Raw genomic sequence first — 13,853 nt, forward strand, 5'->3', positions numbered from 1 at the left:
TTCTTGTTTTTCGATCAATGGCCAAGAATGATAGCAATTAATGTGTTATATAAAAGACATAATTCTAATCAGTCATCTCCAGAGAGAGATTCAGCATCAATCTCCTCAAAACCTCTCTCAGAGCGGGAAACGCTCCAGAATGAAATTGTGTTGACTCCAGCGAGATGGGAGCTTGGGAGCTGACAAGAAGGATTCTGGGTAAATTATGTAGCAGCGATTATTTCCATCTTCAGACCATGTTAGGTTGAGCAAAAGCTGGGGAACTTCAGTTTAAATATCTGAACTGTTCTAAGGATTATGTAAGGATTTGAAAGAATTGTCTCCTTCGTGGAAAATGAGCTCTGTGCGGAGTCTACACCTTTATGAATAGAATGGTATTAGAAAGAGTTTCCTGTGCTTTATTTAGAAATATAGTTACCAGTTAATATCCCAGCATATGTTATGTACCACACCAGGTGTCAGTAAAGTAAGAGTGCATATCAGTTCATTTTGCTTTAATAAAAGCAGCACTCGAGCTACGTGGAGTTCACATGAATATAAATATCACAAATCTGTTTGAAAAATTGTGCAGAATCTTAAATTTTTCTAAATTAGCATAATGCAAAATTAGATTTTTGAATCTCAGATTTTCACTATTATATTGTATTACTAAAATACTCCTGCTGCTACTGCTACTAATGCTAATAATATAAATATAATTGTTATATTGTATAATTCATATATATATATATATATATATATACAGGCCAAAAGTTTGGAAACATTACTATTTTTAATGTTTTTGAAAGAAGTTTCTTCTGCTCATCAAGCCTGCATTTATTTGATCAAAAATACAGATTTTTTTTTAAATATATATTGTGATATATTATTACAATTTAAAATAATTGGTTTTCAATTTATTTTACTTTAAATTATTTATTTCTATGATGCAAAGCTGAATTTTCAGGATCATTACTCCAGTCTATCACATGATCCTTTAGAAATCATTCTAATATGATGATTCATTATCAAAGTTGGAAACTTCTGCTGCTTAATATTTTTTCATAACCTGTGATACTTTTTTAGGATACTTTGAATAAAAAAAAAAAAAAAAAAAGAAAAAGCTAATGCTTTAAAAACAGAAATCTTTTGTAACAACAATATACACTACTGGTCAGTAATTTGGGGTCAGTAATTGTTTTTCTTTCTTTTTTTGAAATAAATGAATACTTTTATTCAGCAAGGATGTGTTAAATTGATAAAAAGTGATAGTAAAGAAGATTTATATTATTAGAAAATATTTTTTTATTTTGAATAAATGCAGTTCTTTTTAACCTTTTATTCATCAAATATATTAGGCAGCAGAACTGTTTCCAACACTCATAATAAATCAGAATATTAGAATGATTTCTAAAGGATCATGTGATAGACTGGATGGTCACATGTGACACTGAAGACTGGAGTAATGATCCTGAAAATTCAGCTTTGCATCACAGAAATAAATGATAATTTAAAGTATAATAAATTGAAAACCAATTATTTAAAATTGTAATAATATATCACAATTTTATGTTTTTTTTTTTTTTCTGTATTTTTGATCAAATAAATGCAGGCTTGATGAGCAGAAGAAACTTCTTTCAAAAACATTAAAAATACTAATGTTTCCAAACTTTTGGCCTGTACTGTATGGTTATATTTTTAATGATACCTTACATATTTAAATGAATAAAATTATTGTATTGTGTATTATACTACAGGATTATATTACAGACATAGTACAGTATTTGCATTTGACAGTATTAAATATTCAAAATGTTATTTTAAAATGTAATAAAATAGATTAATTCTAATACAATATAATTTTATATTTTAATATTAAAATTAAATATAACAGTCTATATTCAATTTTATTTTGTATTTTGTCTGCAGGAAATTACAGTGCTTTATCTGAGAACAAGGTTTGTTTTGAATGATCATAATTGAGTTTGTGAATTTGTGACATTTGTACGCAAGGCCGATTGTGCCATAGTGGATCTGAGACTGAGGGACTGTTGTCCCTATTGCTAAAGGTGATGGTAAATCTCTCTCTCTCTCTCTCTCTCTCTCTCTCTCTCTCTCTCTCTCTCTCTCTCTCTCTCTCTCTCTCTCTCTCTCTCTCTCTCTCTCTCTCTCTCTCTCTCTCTCTCTCTCTCATCCTGTGAAGTGTGAAATACATCTCTGTGAGAGAGATAAAGCTCTTGTATTAAGGCTCTTTGCTGAACTGGAGAGTATTTACCATACAGCCTATATATCACTGGCCAGATACATCAAACCTCAGAGGGAGGTGGGAGGGAGAGAAAGGGGGGCTGATTAATTCCTTCTTTCCCTCGCTCTTTTTCTATCATGATTAATTATGGTGAGCTGAGCCTGACCAGCTCATTTATTGATTGACTTTAATGCCTGATCCCAAGGGATCGTAGCTAATCCGAGAGGAGGCTCAGTTCTCCCTTTTTTCTCTCTCTTTATCATTTTTATTTTATTTTATTTCACTCTGTTTGCTTAGTTTGTGTACTTGTCAGATGTGTACATGTTGTGAGATAAAAGCATGACATGTTCTCATCTGTGTGTTTATGGCTGCTAATGTTTCATTCTGGAAATTGTTTTAGGCAGCACAGTTTCCAAATAAGAAATCACTGTCCAATTGCTTGTCTGTTTCTTTGGTAAATAATGAATACCAGTGATAATTGAATTAAGCATTATATAAATATATTTTAATGTTTGTTGTTATGTATTTGTTGTTAATATTGTTGTTGTTATTATTATTATTATAAATAAAACTAAATGTTTATTTATTATTATTATTATTATTATTAGTGTATAAAATATATTAATGATAATAACATATACAAATATAAAATCTAATAATAATATATAAAATAATGTTTTATATTTAAGTGGTTTAATTGACATTTTATGTCTACATTAGCCCCCCAAAAAGAATGCTTAATCTTGGTTTATGTCAAGCAATCATGACTCTAACATATCTCTCTAACCAAGTAAGTCATGTTCAATGAGTGACACCCTGTTCTGATGATTTGAAACATCAGACGGTGCTATTCGAGGACAAACTGAAAGAAAAAATGTCTCTTTCTTTGTTTCTTTCTCACTTTTTCCCCGCTAGATGACATCCACAGCTGTGCACAGAGCAGCGTTTATGCAGTGTGTGCGTTGGTGTGCTTGGAGTCTGTTTTCGGATCCTGAGGGCTCCGGAGAGAACGTGTGCCTCAACTTGCAGGGCGGTGCTCTCCCCAACCCTTGGGGTGTCATGGTCTACTCTGCAAGCACACAGCAGGTAATGATTGAACACATACAAACACACACTGGAATAATAGTAATATCACACAATGTGCCACTCCCATGCAGGCTGTTTTAGAGTCCTTATGCAATGCCTCTAATCAGAAGGTTGCAATTAAATTAATGGTGGCAGACTAATTATGTAATTATACATAAAGAGTATAGTGCATAAAGAAATACGACTCTATTGTGGCATTAATGGTACTGATTAAGAAGGAAGACAAAATAAGAGTAGTTGGCTTATATTACTCATGAGGACAACATTTGTGGAAACTCATGCAAGTCATAGTTCTAACATCAGAGATCAGTAATAATTGTCATGTGAGTGATAAGAGAGAGATTTGATGAGTTATTTAAATAGTTATTTAAATACACACACACACACACACACACACACACACACACACACACACACACACACACACACACACACACACACACACACACACACACACACACACACACTACTACCTTTATATATATTCTTCATTATAAATTAAGAGTGATTGTTATGAGAGGTGACTGTCAAAGTAATGTCCAAATGGCAGAAATGTACAGTTCTAAATGTCCTTGCACACTGAGTTTCCACACTGCCTCAGAAACTTTCGTCTGTCATAAAAAAATTCTGATCGGGTTTGATTTTCTGCGTTTTTCGCATCCGTAGCAAGCACTTGGAGAGGTGTTTTGACTATTCAGAGCCACCGAATGACGAATACGAAAAAGAACCAGTGTGCAAGAACCTTAAGGCAATACAGATCATGCAGTTAGCTAATGTCATGTATTCATTTTAGCAGAGACAATGAGCAATAATTACACGTTGTGATCATAATATTACAATATATGGAAAATGTAATCAAGTAATATTTCTTATCATCATCAATGTTGAAAACAGTTGTGTTGGCTCATATATTTGTGGAAACCTGTGATATTTGTTCAGTATTCTTTGGTGAATAGAAAGCTCAAAAGAACAGTATTTATTTAAAATAGAAATCTTTTGTAATATTCTAAATGCCTTTTACTGTCATTTTTGATCAATTTAATGTATCCTTGATGAGTTTAGGCATTAATTTCTTAAAAACAAACTTCTGACCCCAAACTTTTGAACAATAGTGTATATGTTTGTTTCACTGGCATCTTGCAGTAATCCTTCAGCGTCACACAGATTGTTTTGTTTTATTCAGTCATAAGCTGAATGGGAAGCTAAACACTGTACAAGTGCCAAGCGGAAAGCGCTGCATGATTAAGCTGAAATGTTTAATTTGGCTTACTTTTCTTAATGCATTTTGCTTTCAGAATAAAGCGTTTTATAGAAGAGCAACATTGTGAAAAATAAGAAAAAATCCAATAGGTTTAGCTATTATTAGTTATTGTGTTTTACATTTGAAATAAAGCGTAAATCCAGAACTGATCCACCACTGACCTCAGTGAATACAATCTATCAAAAGATAACTAATAAATAATAAATGCATGTTGTAATATAATAAATAAATATAATAAACTAATAAATAATACATTTGCATCTCACATTTTATTGTACATAGTAACATAGTAATTACTCTAATTTGAAAATGGCACTTTTTATATAAAAAAAAGTTGAGACCTACTAGATCCTGGCAACTAGATCTTAATATCCAGCTCATTTCAGCACTTAGTCTAATCAGTCCTGAATGAAATTATTACATGATATTCTTCATTATCTGAAACTAACCCAGACACTTAGGCAGCTCAACACTGTGTCCATGTTGTCCTCACTGAGGCTAACCACTAGAACCATCATAACCGTTTTATTAGCCTGTTAGCTGTCTCCTCAATTGTACTAATATCATATTAAAGTCGATTAACATGATTAGGAAAGTGTGGGCTGCAGCTCTTTCACCATGGCAACTTTCCCAGGCCATATAGTTACACAAAGTGCTCCATCAGTGATGATGAATACATTTAGACTGAATTTGTGAGGATTTCACACTCTAGAGGTCATACTACCTGCTTGCTTGGGTTTGTGTGGAAGCATGAAGACCAATTACATTGAGCTGAAGGTTATGTTTATGTCATACATTAGCAAAGAGGTTATTTAAAGGTCAAGTGTGTGACCTTTAAAATACCCTCCACCCCAAACTAACGCCATTGGATGAGACCATTTTGCTGTGTTGGGCTGGTCAGGAGCTATCAGTCTTCAGATGGCTTATTTATAGTTATGAAGAAAGTATTTAAATGTCGAAAAAAAGACACACTTTGGTTTTAATTAGGAATGAAAAAGAGATTAAACTAGGCAAAACTAGGTTGAACAGTTGAGAGAAAATAAACAAAGTACTTTGACATTCAAAGTTCAAACATTCATGAGTACAGTCCCTTGAAAGAAAGTTTTGCAATTTTCTCACAGACAAATTCAGGAAAATGTGTCATCAAGTTCAAGTTTTCATCTGGTGTGGAAGGAGCTCCTTGCAGCACGACATTAAAAGTGAGCCACCGGGAAACGTCGCCACCTAAGAAGTTACTTTCAGCATCCCAAGGTGAGTTAAGGTTTATTGTTGTTTTTCTGCTCAGATGTGAGACCTTTCATTTGCGCCTTGTGCGGATTTACAAGGCTGTGTGATGCCCCAGCCTGAGAGGTAATCAAAGAGACTACACAGAAATTAAACATTGCTCTCAGTGGAAGGTCTGCATTCATTGCTGCTACATATCCAGACAATTGTCTTGCATTAGTCACAGAAATACAGGCGTTTAAAATTTTCAAAAAAATTTGCACGAATATACTTACATTTTTTGTTTGTGTGTGTCTCTTTACTGACTATTTAAATGTGCAGTGTAAATAAGCATGTAAAGCTTCAGATTGCTCAGCTGTGTTGGTTGAGTTGTTGCCAAAAAAATCCTTTGGAGTGTCATACCTGTCCATCTAATGATGCACAAAACAGGTTGTTTCCTGACTTTATGTAAATAGGAGGTTAATAATAATAAGATCCTCCGAAAGTTCTTACATTTAGATTCTTCACTGGGCATACAATACCATTCAAAAGTCTGGAGTCAGCAAGATTTTCATGATGGATGGATGTTTTTAGAGCTTCAAAAACTCGGGCACTATTCAATGCCATTATAAAGCTTGGAAGAGCCATGATATTTTTTAGTATAACTCCGATCGTGTTTGGCTGAAAAAAGAAAGTCATACCTTGGATGGCTTGAGAGTGAGTAAATTATGGAATAATTTTCATTTTGGGGTGAACTATTCCTTTAAATTGATGAAAAGTGACAGCAAAGACATTTATAGTGCTATAAAAAAAAATTCTATTTAAAAATAAATGCTGTTGTTTTGAGCTTTATATTCATCAAAGAATCCTGAAAACAAATATCATGAGCAGCAAATTATTTCTGAAGGATCATGTGACACTGAAGACTGGAGCAATGGCTGCTGAAAATTCAGCTTTGCATCACAGGAATAAAACATTCTGTTTTACTTGTACATTGTACAAGTACATTTTGCACAAAAGCCCTAAAATATGTCTACTCTGACTCGAAAGAGTTTATTTTCAGTGTTGTAAATAGAGTAGACATATATTAAGTAATATTTTATTTAAAAAGTATTATATATTTAAACATATATTTGTCCTTGGCTGTCAAGTATTATGTACTGTTTTCCCATAAACAGAATTGTGTATAATGTAAAAATTCTGAAATGAATTGTTGTGGATTTGATCCTGAATAGTTTGAAAAATAATTGCCATGCCCAAGTGAATCACCCCTAATATGTTAGGGGGAAATAATTACAACATTAATTACTACTAATTACTTCTCCGTCACAATCTTTGCCTTCCAATTAAAAGGAGTTTTTGCATATCACTCGTTTCAGATAGAAATCAGCTCATGGTGGGTGAGATGTTTGGAGGTTGGGGGTCTGACCCACCAGCACGACTTCTGCAGTGCTGTGCGGGTGAAATGTGCTCTGGTCAATTTGAATCTCTCAGGTTTTGCCAACTCATATAGTCAAGGGCAGAATGAAAGAAGACAGCAACATATGCTCGCTGTCTTCTTTCACTCTTGCTTTTTTTTTAAACTCCTCTTCACTTGAGCTGTACCTTCTTGGGCAAAGAGGGCTGAAGCTTGTGGCCTGAGGGCCAGGCACTCTGCCAAGTCTGTCATTTCTCTATCTCTCTTTTCTAAGGCATGGACTCCCTACATGCATGAATCTTCAAATGCCTTATCATCTTTCTATCTCTTATTCTGTCTGAGATTTCTTCATTAGTATTAACGTAGCGTAGATCAAAACAGAATTAAATTGAGCCAAATAATGACATTTAGTCTTCTGTAGAGCTGCTTTATAGCTGATTCGAATTTGTTTCATAATTGATGAACTCAGCAACATGTCAATTCAATTGAATCAACATTGAAGTGACCTGTGCTGAATAGTGACACTGTTGTCTTCTGTAGAGCAGCTTATTGCTGATCAGTCCATGAACTTTGCACTATTATTGAACTGAACTGAATCAACACTGAACTGACCTGAGCTGAACAATGACACTATTGTCGTCTATTGAGCTGCTTTATAGTTGAACTGAGTTTGTTTAATGACTGATGAACTTTGCAACATTGACTTTATTTAACCATTAACTAAATAACTCAACACTGAACCAAATTGAGTTGAATGACACACTTGTCTTTTTAGAGCTGCATTACAACTGAAATTATATTCATTTCATAATTGAAGAACTCTACAATATTAAAGGTTCATGAAACCCTAAACCAAATTTTCTGAGATTTTAACTTGAGTTTTGTGTGTTGAACATCATAGAAGTCAATGTTTCCATCTGTTAGTTTTGATTGTAGGAGAAGGCTTGTTCAGTTTAAACCTTTTTGCACTATTTTCAACTTCCGGGTTTAAATTAATCTTTGTGTCAACGTCACAGGATGTGATGTTTTCTTGTAACATATACATTGATGACTCATCTGTGTCTCATAATTATTAATGAGACTATGTGTCCCTGGCTCTTTAGCCAATCAAACGGCTTTAAGAACGCCAAATAAGACTCAAAAGTTAACAGCATGTTTGTATACTGTATATATTCAATGCAGAGAACAAATGCTGAAACGGGGTTTCATGACTCTTTAACACTGGTATTTTTCTGTTTATTGCATTAAAGCTGCTTTGAAACAATCTGTATTGAATAAAGCGCTATGTATATAAAGGTTACTTGACTTGACTTGACGTTAACATAACCCCCCAACTTTACCAGTTACCATTCAGATGGCTTATTCATAGATTAGGCTACTTTGCTTATTAATATGGTATTTTAATGTCAAAAAGCCTTTAAATGATTAAAAACAAATCTATTAATATTAAGTCAGCATCTACCTTTTCAACTTCACTCATTTCTTTACAGGAGAAATGTACGTTGTTTTGATGTGTTGACTGTCAAAGAGCTGGATCTCAAGAAAAGGGTGCAGAGCGCGGGCAGCGATGATCAGAATGTGTTCATTTCTCTCTTTGATGTTGGTTGTTCTATCTACTACCAATGATCACTGATCAAACGCAAAAAGATCGCCTGTGATTCTGCCCTTTAGCCAGTTGTGCACAGTTTTTACAAATGCGTGATTTATAATGAATGCATGGCAGTGAGAACACCCATGCGTATTTATGAGGGCTGTTTTCGTAGTGCACATGTCAGCAGTTCGATTAGCCCGTGTGAATCACTGCCGACGTGGCAGCCTGTCCGTCCGTATTACGCAGGAAGTCAATCAAGATTTGATTGGTTCTGTCTCAGGAGATCTCATTTCTGTTTCTAATAATTCAGAAGTAGCTGATGCTGCCGATCAAACTGTAAATATACGTGTTTAATTTTTTTTTAATGCAGTGTTTGATGTTATTTGTGATGTGATTTCTGAATGCATTTAGCTGTCAGAAAGAGAGCAAGATATGAGATAATTGGTCATCACTTGTCTTTCTCTTCTCTGTTCTGTCATTTGAGGATTAATGAGAAGAAATATATTGCAGAGTTTGAAAAAGAAAGAAAAAACTCAAAATTTGATTAAAAAGGTGAGAGTGAAAGTTACACATGCAGGAGGGTGTGAAGAAAGGAGAGGAAGTGTAAATGAGAGGGGAGGGTGTCGGAAAGTGAGTGAAATAGAGAGAGGAAGAGTGTTGGATGGGGTGATGAGTTCACACATGCAGCTGAAACAGATTGAGCATCAGACGGAGGCATGACTGAGAGACTTGTTGTCACTCAACAGTGTGGTCACCTTCACTCAGCAAGGCAACGCCACCACACACGCAGACACATCTCTGAATGTCCTCTGTGACGGTTCCAGTACAGAGATTGTACAGAATGTGCAATCATGTATATAGATGATGTTATTTTAGTGTCGTTCAGAGAATGCATGTCATTCATTTTTGAATATTTAAGAATATTCTGTAGCTTGTCAAGTCAAATCAAGTCACCTTTATTTATATAGCACTTTATACGATACATATTGTTTCAAAGCAGCTTTATAGTGATAAACAGGAAAATAATAATCAAAAAGTCTAGTATGGATACTTGTTTAAGTATCCATACTAGTGTTTGGGCGATATGGATTTTATATGGATAGATAGATTACTGTTCAAAAGTTTTGGTATTAAATACTTTTATTCAGCAAGGATGCATTAAATATATCGACAGTGAAAGTAAAGACATGTATAAAATTACAAAAAGGTTTTCATTTCAAATAGATATTGTTCTTCTAACATTCTATTCATCAAAATATCCTGAGAAAATTAATTCTGTTTTCCTCAGTGATAATAAACATAATAATGTTTTTTGTTAGCCAGATGTTAACTTAAGACATAACAAAGAAGGTTTGCTTGAATACTCGCCAAGACAGATATTTAGAAAAACTGTAATTCTGTGTATATGTGTATAACGGGATCGCACTGTCTGAGCTGTCTTTGTGCGCACGCTTCGGATCTGTCAGTTAGCACGAGTAAGATAGTTTTGTTTACATCAGCATGAGTTTGAAAATCACATTTCACTGGTTCAGACTCATGTCATCGAGAATTCGCTGTGAATATTCACAAAGTTGGAATGCTGCACTTCAAAACGATACCAAACTCGTTGAGGGGAAGGACCAGTCGCCGAGAAGCATGCTGAATAAAACGTCAATTTTCATGCACAAGGGAAAGGTACTCATCTCAGAAAACTTAAAAAAAAAAATACTTTAAGATGTTTAATTGCTATTTGGAGCATTGGGATCGCTAGACGAGGGCTTAATGAACTAATTTTTGTGAAAACCTCAAATTCAACCAAAATTGTCACATATATATATATATATATATATATATATATATATATATATATATATATATATATATATATATATATATAGTATGTCACAAAAGTGAGTACACCCCTCACATTTCAGCAAACATTTTAGTAGATCTTCTCAAGGGACACTACTATAGAAATGAAACTTGGATATATTTTAGAGTAGTCATTGTGCTTCTTGTACAGCAGTATATATTTACTGTCCTCTGAAAATAACTCAACATACAGCCATTATTGTCAAAATAGCTGGCAACAAAAGTGAGTGACCCTAAGTGAACATGTCAAAACTGTCCAAAGTGTCAATATTTTGTGTGAGCACCATTGTTATCTTGCACTTCCTTAATCCTACTGGCCATGGAATTCACCACAGCTGCACAGGTTGTTTCTGGGATCCTCTTCCACTCCTCCATAATGACATCACGGAGCTGCTGGATGTTAGATGCATGGTTCTTCTCCACCTTCCGCTTGAGGACGCCCCACAGGTGCTCAATAGGGTTCAGGTCTGGAGACATACTTGGCCACTTTCCACCTTCAGCTTTCTCAGCAAGGCAGTTGTCATCTTGGCGGTGTGTTTGGGGTCGTTATCATGCCGCTCGGCCCAGTTTCTGAAGGGAGGGCATCATGTTCTGCTTCAGAATGTCACAGTACATATTGGAATCCATGTTTCCCTCAATGAAGTGCAGCTCCCCAGTACCAGCAGCACTCATGCAGCCCCAGACCATGATGCTACCACCACCATGCTTGACTGTAGGCAAGACACAATTTTCTTGGTACTCCTCACCAGGGCATCGCCACACATGCTGGACACCAACTGAGCCAAACAAGTTTATCTTAGTCTCATCAGACCACAGGACATGGTTCCAGTAATTCATGCTCTTGGACAGGTTGCTTTCAGCAAACTGTTTGCGGGCTTTCTTGTGAGCCAGCTTCAGAAGAGGCTTCCTTCTGGGACGACAGCCATGCAAACCGATTTGTTGCAGTGTACGGCGTATGGTCTGAGCACTGACAAGCTGACCTTCCGCTTCTGCAATATCTAAAGCAATGCTGGCAGCACTCATGCATCAGTTTTTTGAAGCCAGCTTCTGCACCGGATGCACAACACGAGGACTCAACTTCTTTGATTGACCCTTGCGAGGCCTGTTACGAGTGGAACCTGTCTCGGAAAGCCTCTGTATTACCCTGGCCTGTACTGTAACTCAGTTTCAGGGTGTTACCAATCTTCCTGTAGCCTAGGTCAACTTTGTGGAGAGCAACAATTCTAATTCTCAAATCCTTAGGGAGTTTTTTGCCATGAGGTGCCATGTTGAACATCCAGTGGTCAGTATGAGAGAATTGCACTCAAAGCACAAATTTGAATTGCTCTAATACAAGATGCCCAAATTTGTATGGTCCTGTCAAGCAGACAAAAACATGAACATGATGAATAGGACATGTGGCTTTGCATGGTTAAACGACGTACAGCTATTATCACTTAGGGTGTACTCACTTTTGTTGCCAGCTATTTTGACAATAATGGCTATATGTTGAGTTATTTTCAGAGGACAGTAAATATATACTGCTATACAAGCAGCACATTGACTACTCTAAAATATATCCAAGTTTCATTTCTATAGTATTGTCCCTTGGTTAATTAGAGTCTCTCATTAGATCCCTCAGATTAATAGAGATATTAATTATTAATGTTCCCTTCACAAACTCGAAAACCATCAGGTAGGTTTAATATCTGTTGTTCCAGACAGGAAGGTGATCCAGCTGACAAAGCACACCAAGGGTGGCTGAGAGGATGTTCTCCTTAAATAAAAATCCATCCAGAACATTTACTCAGTCAGGGTTTTGAGAAGTCTCAATAGCCTAAAGCGCAAGCCCCTTCAGGCCAGTTAACCAGGGGTTTCACACTAAATGGATGGACATGTCAAGAGTCTCGCATTCAATAAAAAGCCAGAACATTAGAGAGCTACTCCTTGGAATTGGAAACCATATAATATGACATTTTTAAAACAGATATGGACTTTTGTGATAGGTTATGGCTTTACTTTAAATTTTAAAGGAGGACTGATTTATGTGCACTTATTTGTTCCCCTATGTTCTATGTTAAGCACAGATGGTTTAGCACATTCTGTCAGTGTTGCATCATTTCTGTTGGTGTCAAGTCCCAAGAGTCCAATTTCAAAACTCTCATAGGATTTCACTGTTGTCAGGCGCTTATCTTATAAAAATCAGTTACCAAAAACAAGAGTGAGTCATAAAAAGTGTCTGGTTTAACATAAGGCAGCTGATGACCTTCTCATCCAAGCATCTGGTAAGTGTGTTTAAAGAGGTTTAGATCAGATGAAGGAGCACAAATGCGCAGCAGTCATTGCAAATGAGAATCTGTCATTGAGCTTCCTCATACTCTGACCGTGTTTACACCCACTATTAACATCCGCCTGGGGTGATCCGATCACAGGTGTTCAGATGAGATGATCAGCAGTTACACAAGGTTAGTAATATGTGTCTCTTGTGACGCATTAAATTAATGATAAGGGTCAGTAAAGACTTTACATTTTTACAAATATGAAACTTTTTTAAAAATTCTTTTAAACTTTTTATTCATGTAATTTTTTATAAATAAATTACATTTAAAAAAAAATATTAAAATATAGAACAGATATTTTAAATTGTAATATTTCACAGTTTTACTGTATTTGCCCAAATAGATGCAGCCTTGGTGAACAATGAAACATCCTTAAAAAACCAACAAAAAAAAACCAACGTACAGACCCCAAATTTGTGTACGGTGGTGTACATCACTTATTAAAAGAGTGTTCTTCTGTGTTAATAAAGCACAAAATCAAAAGAAGTAAAAAATCACCCTATTTGTCTCAAAATAGTCAGATAGTTGCTGCATCAAATAATTTTTAGTCCTTTCAAAGCCTTAAGCTTCAAGGCCATGTTTTTTTTGTTTTGTTTTTTGACAGGTGAGTAGGTGGCCAATTGAAGCTGTACGTGACACACACCTGTACGATGTGGTCATGTGCATTTTTAATAACATGAATCATCAGATAAAAACAATTCTTTGCATGCTTTTTAGAGACTGATATTAATTCTGGGTAAAAACAGGGTCTCTGTGAGATTTTTTTTTTTGTATAGTGGCATATAGAGCTGACCTCATTATCTGAACGAGGGAATGATGTTCTGTTCACTGAGACTCTGACCTCTTCTCTCGCCCAGCCCAGGACCTTCTACCGCTGCCAGGCTTACGTGACAAATGTGATT

At 35.4% G+C, this 13,853-nt stretch overlaps 1 protein-coding gene across 2 annotated transcripts in view; it reads left to right on the forward strand.

Moving 5' to 3' along the window:
• nphp4 (nephronophthisis 4) overlaps positions 1 to 13,853 on the forward strand; it is a 159,493-nt gene that overhangs the window by 91,397 nt on the left and 54,243 nt on the right. For both annotated transcript variants that reach the window (XM_084388738.1, XM_084388739.1), the window contains exons 9-10: positions 3,140 to 3,310; positions 5,693 to 5,822. In XM_084388738.1, coding sequence (XP_084244864.1) covers positions 3,140 to 3,310; positions 5,693 to 5,822 — 301 coding nt within the window. The remainder of the gene's footprint in view (positions 1 to 3,139; positions 3,311 to 5,692; positions 5,823 to 13,853) is intronic.

Source organism: Rutilus rutilus (assembly GCF_951802725.1).
Source record: "Rutilus rutilus genome assembly, chromosome: 19".
NCBI lineage: Eukaryota > Metazoa > Chordata > Actinopteri > Cypriniformes > Leuciscidae > Rutilus > Rutilus rutilus.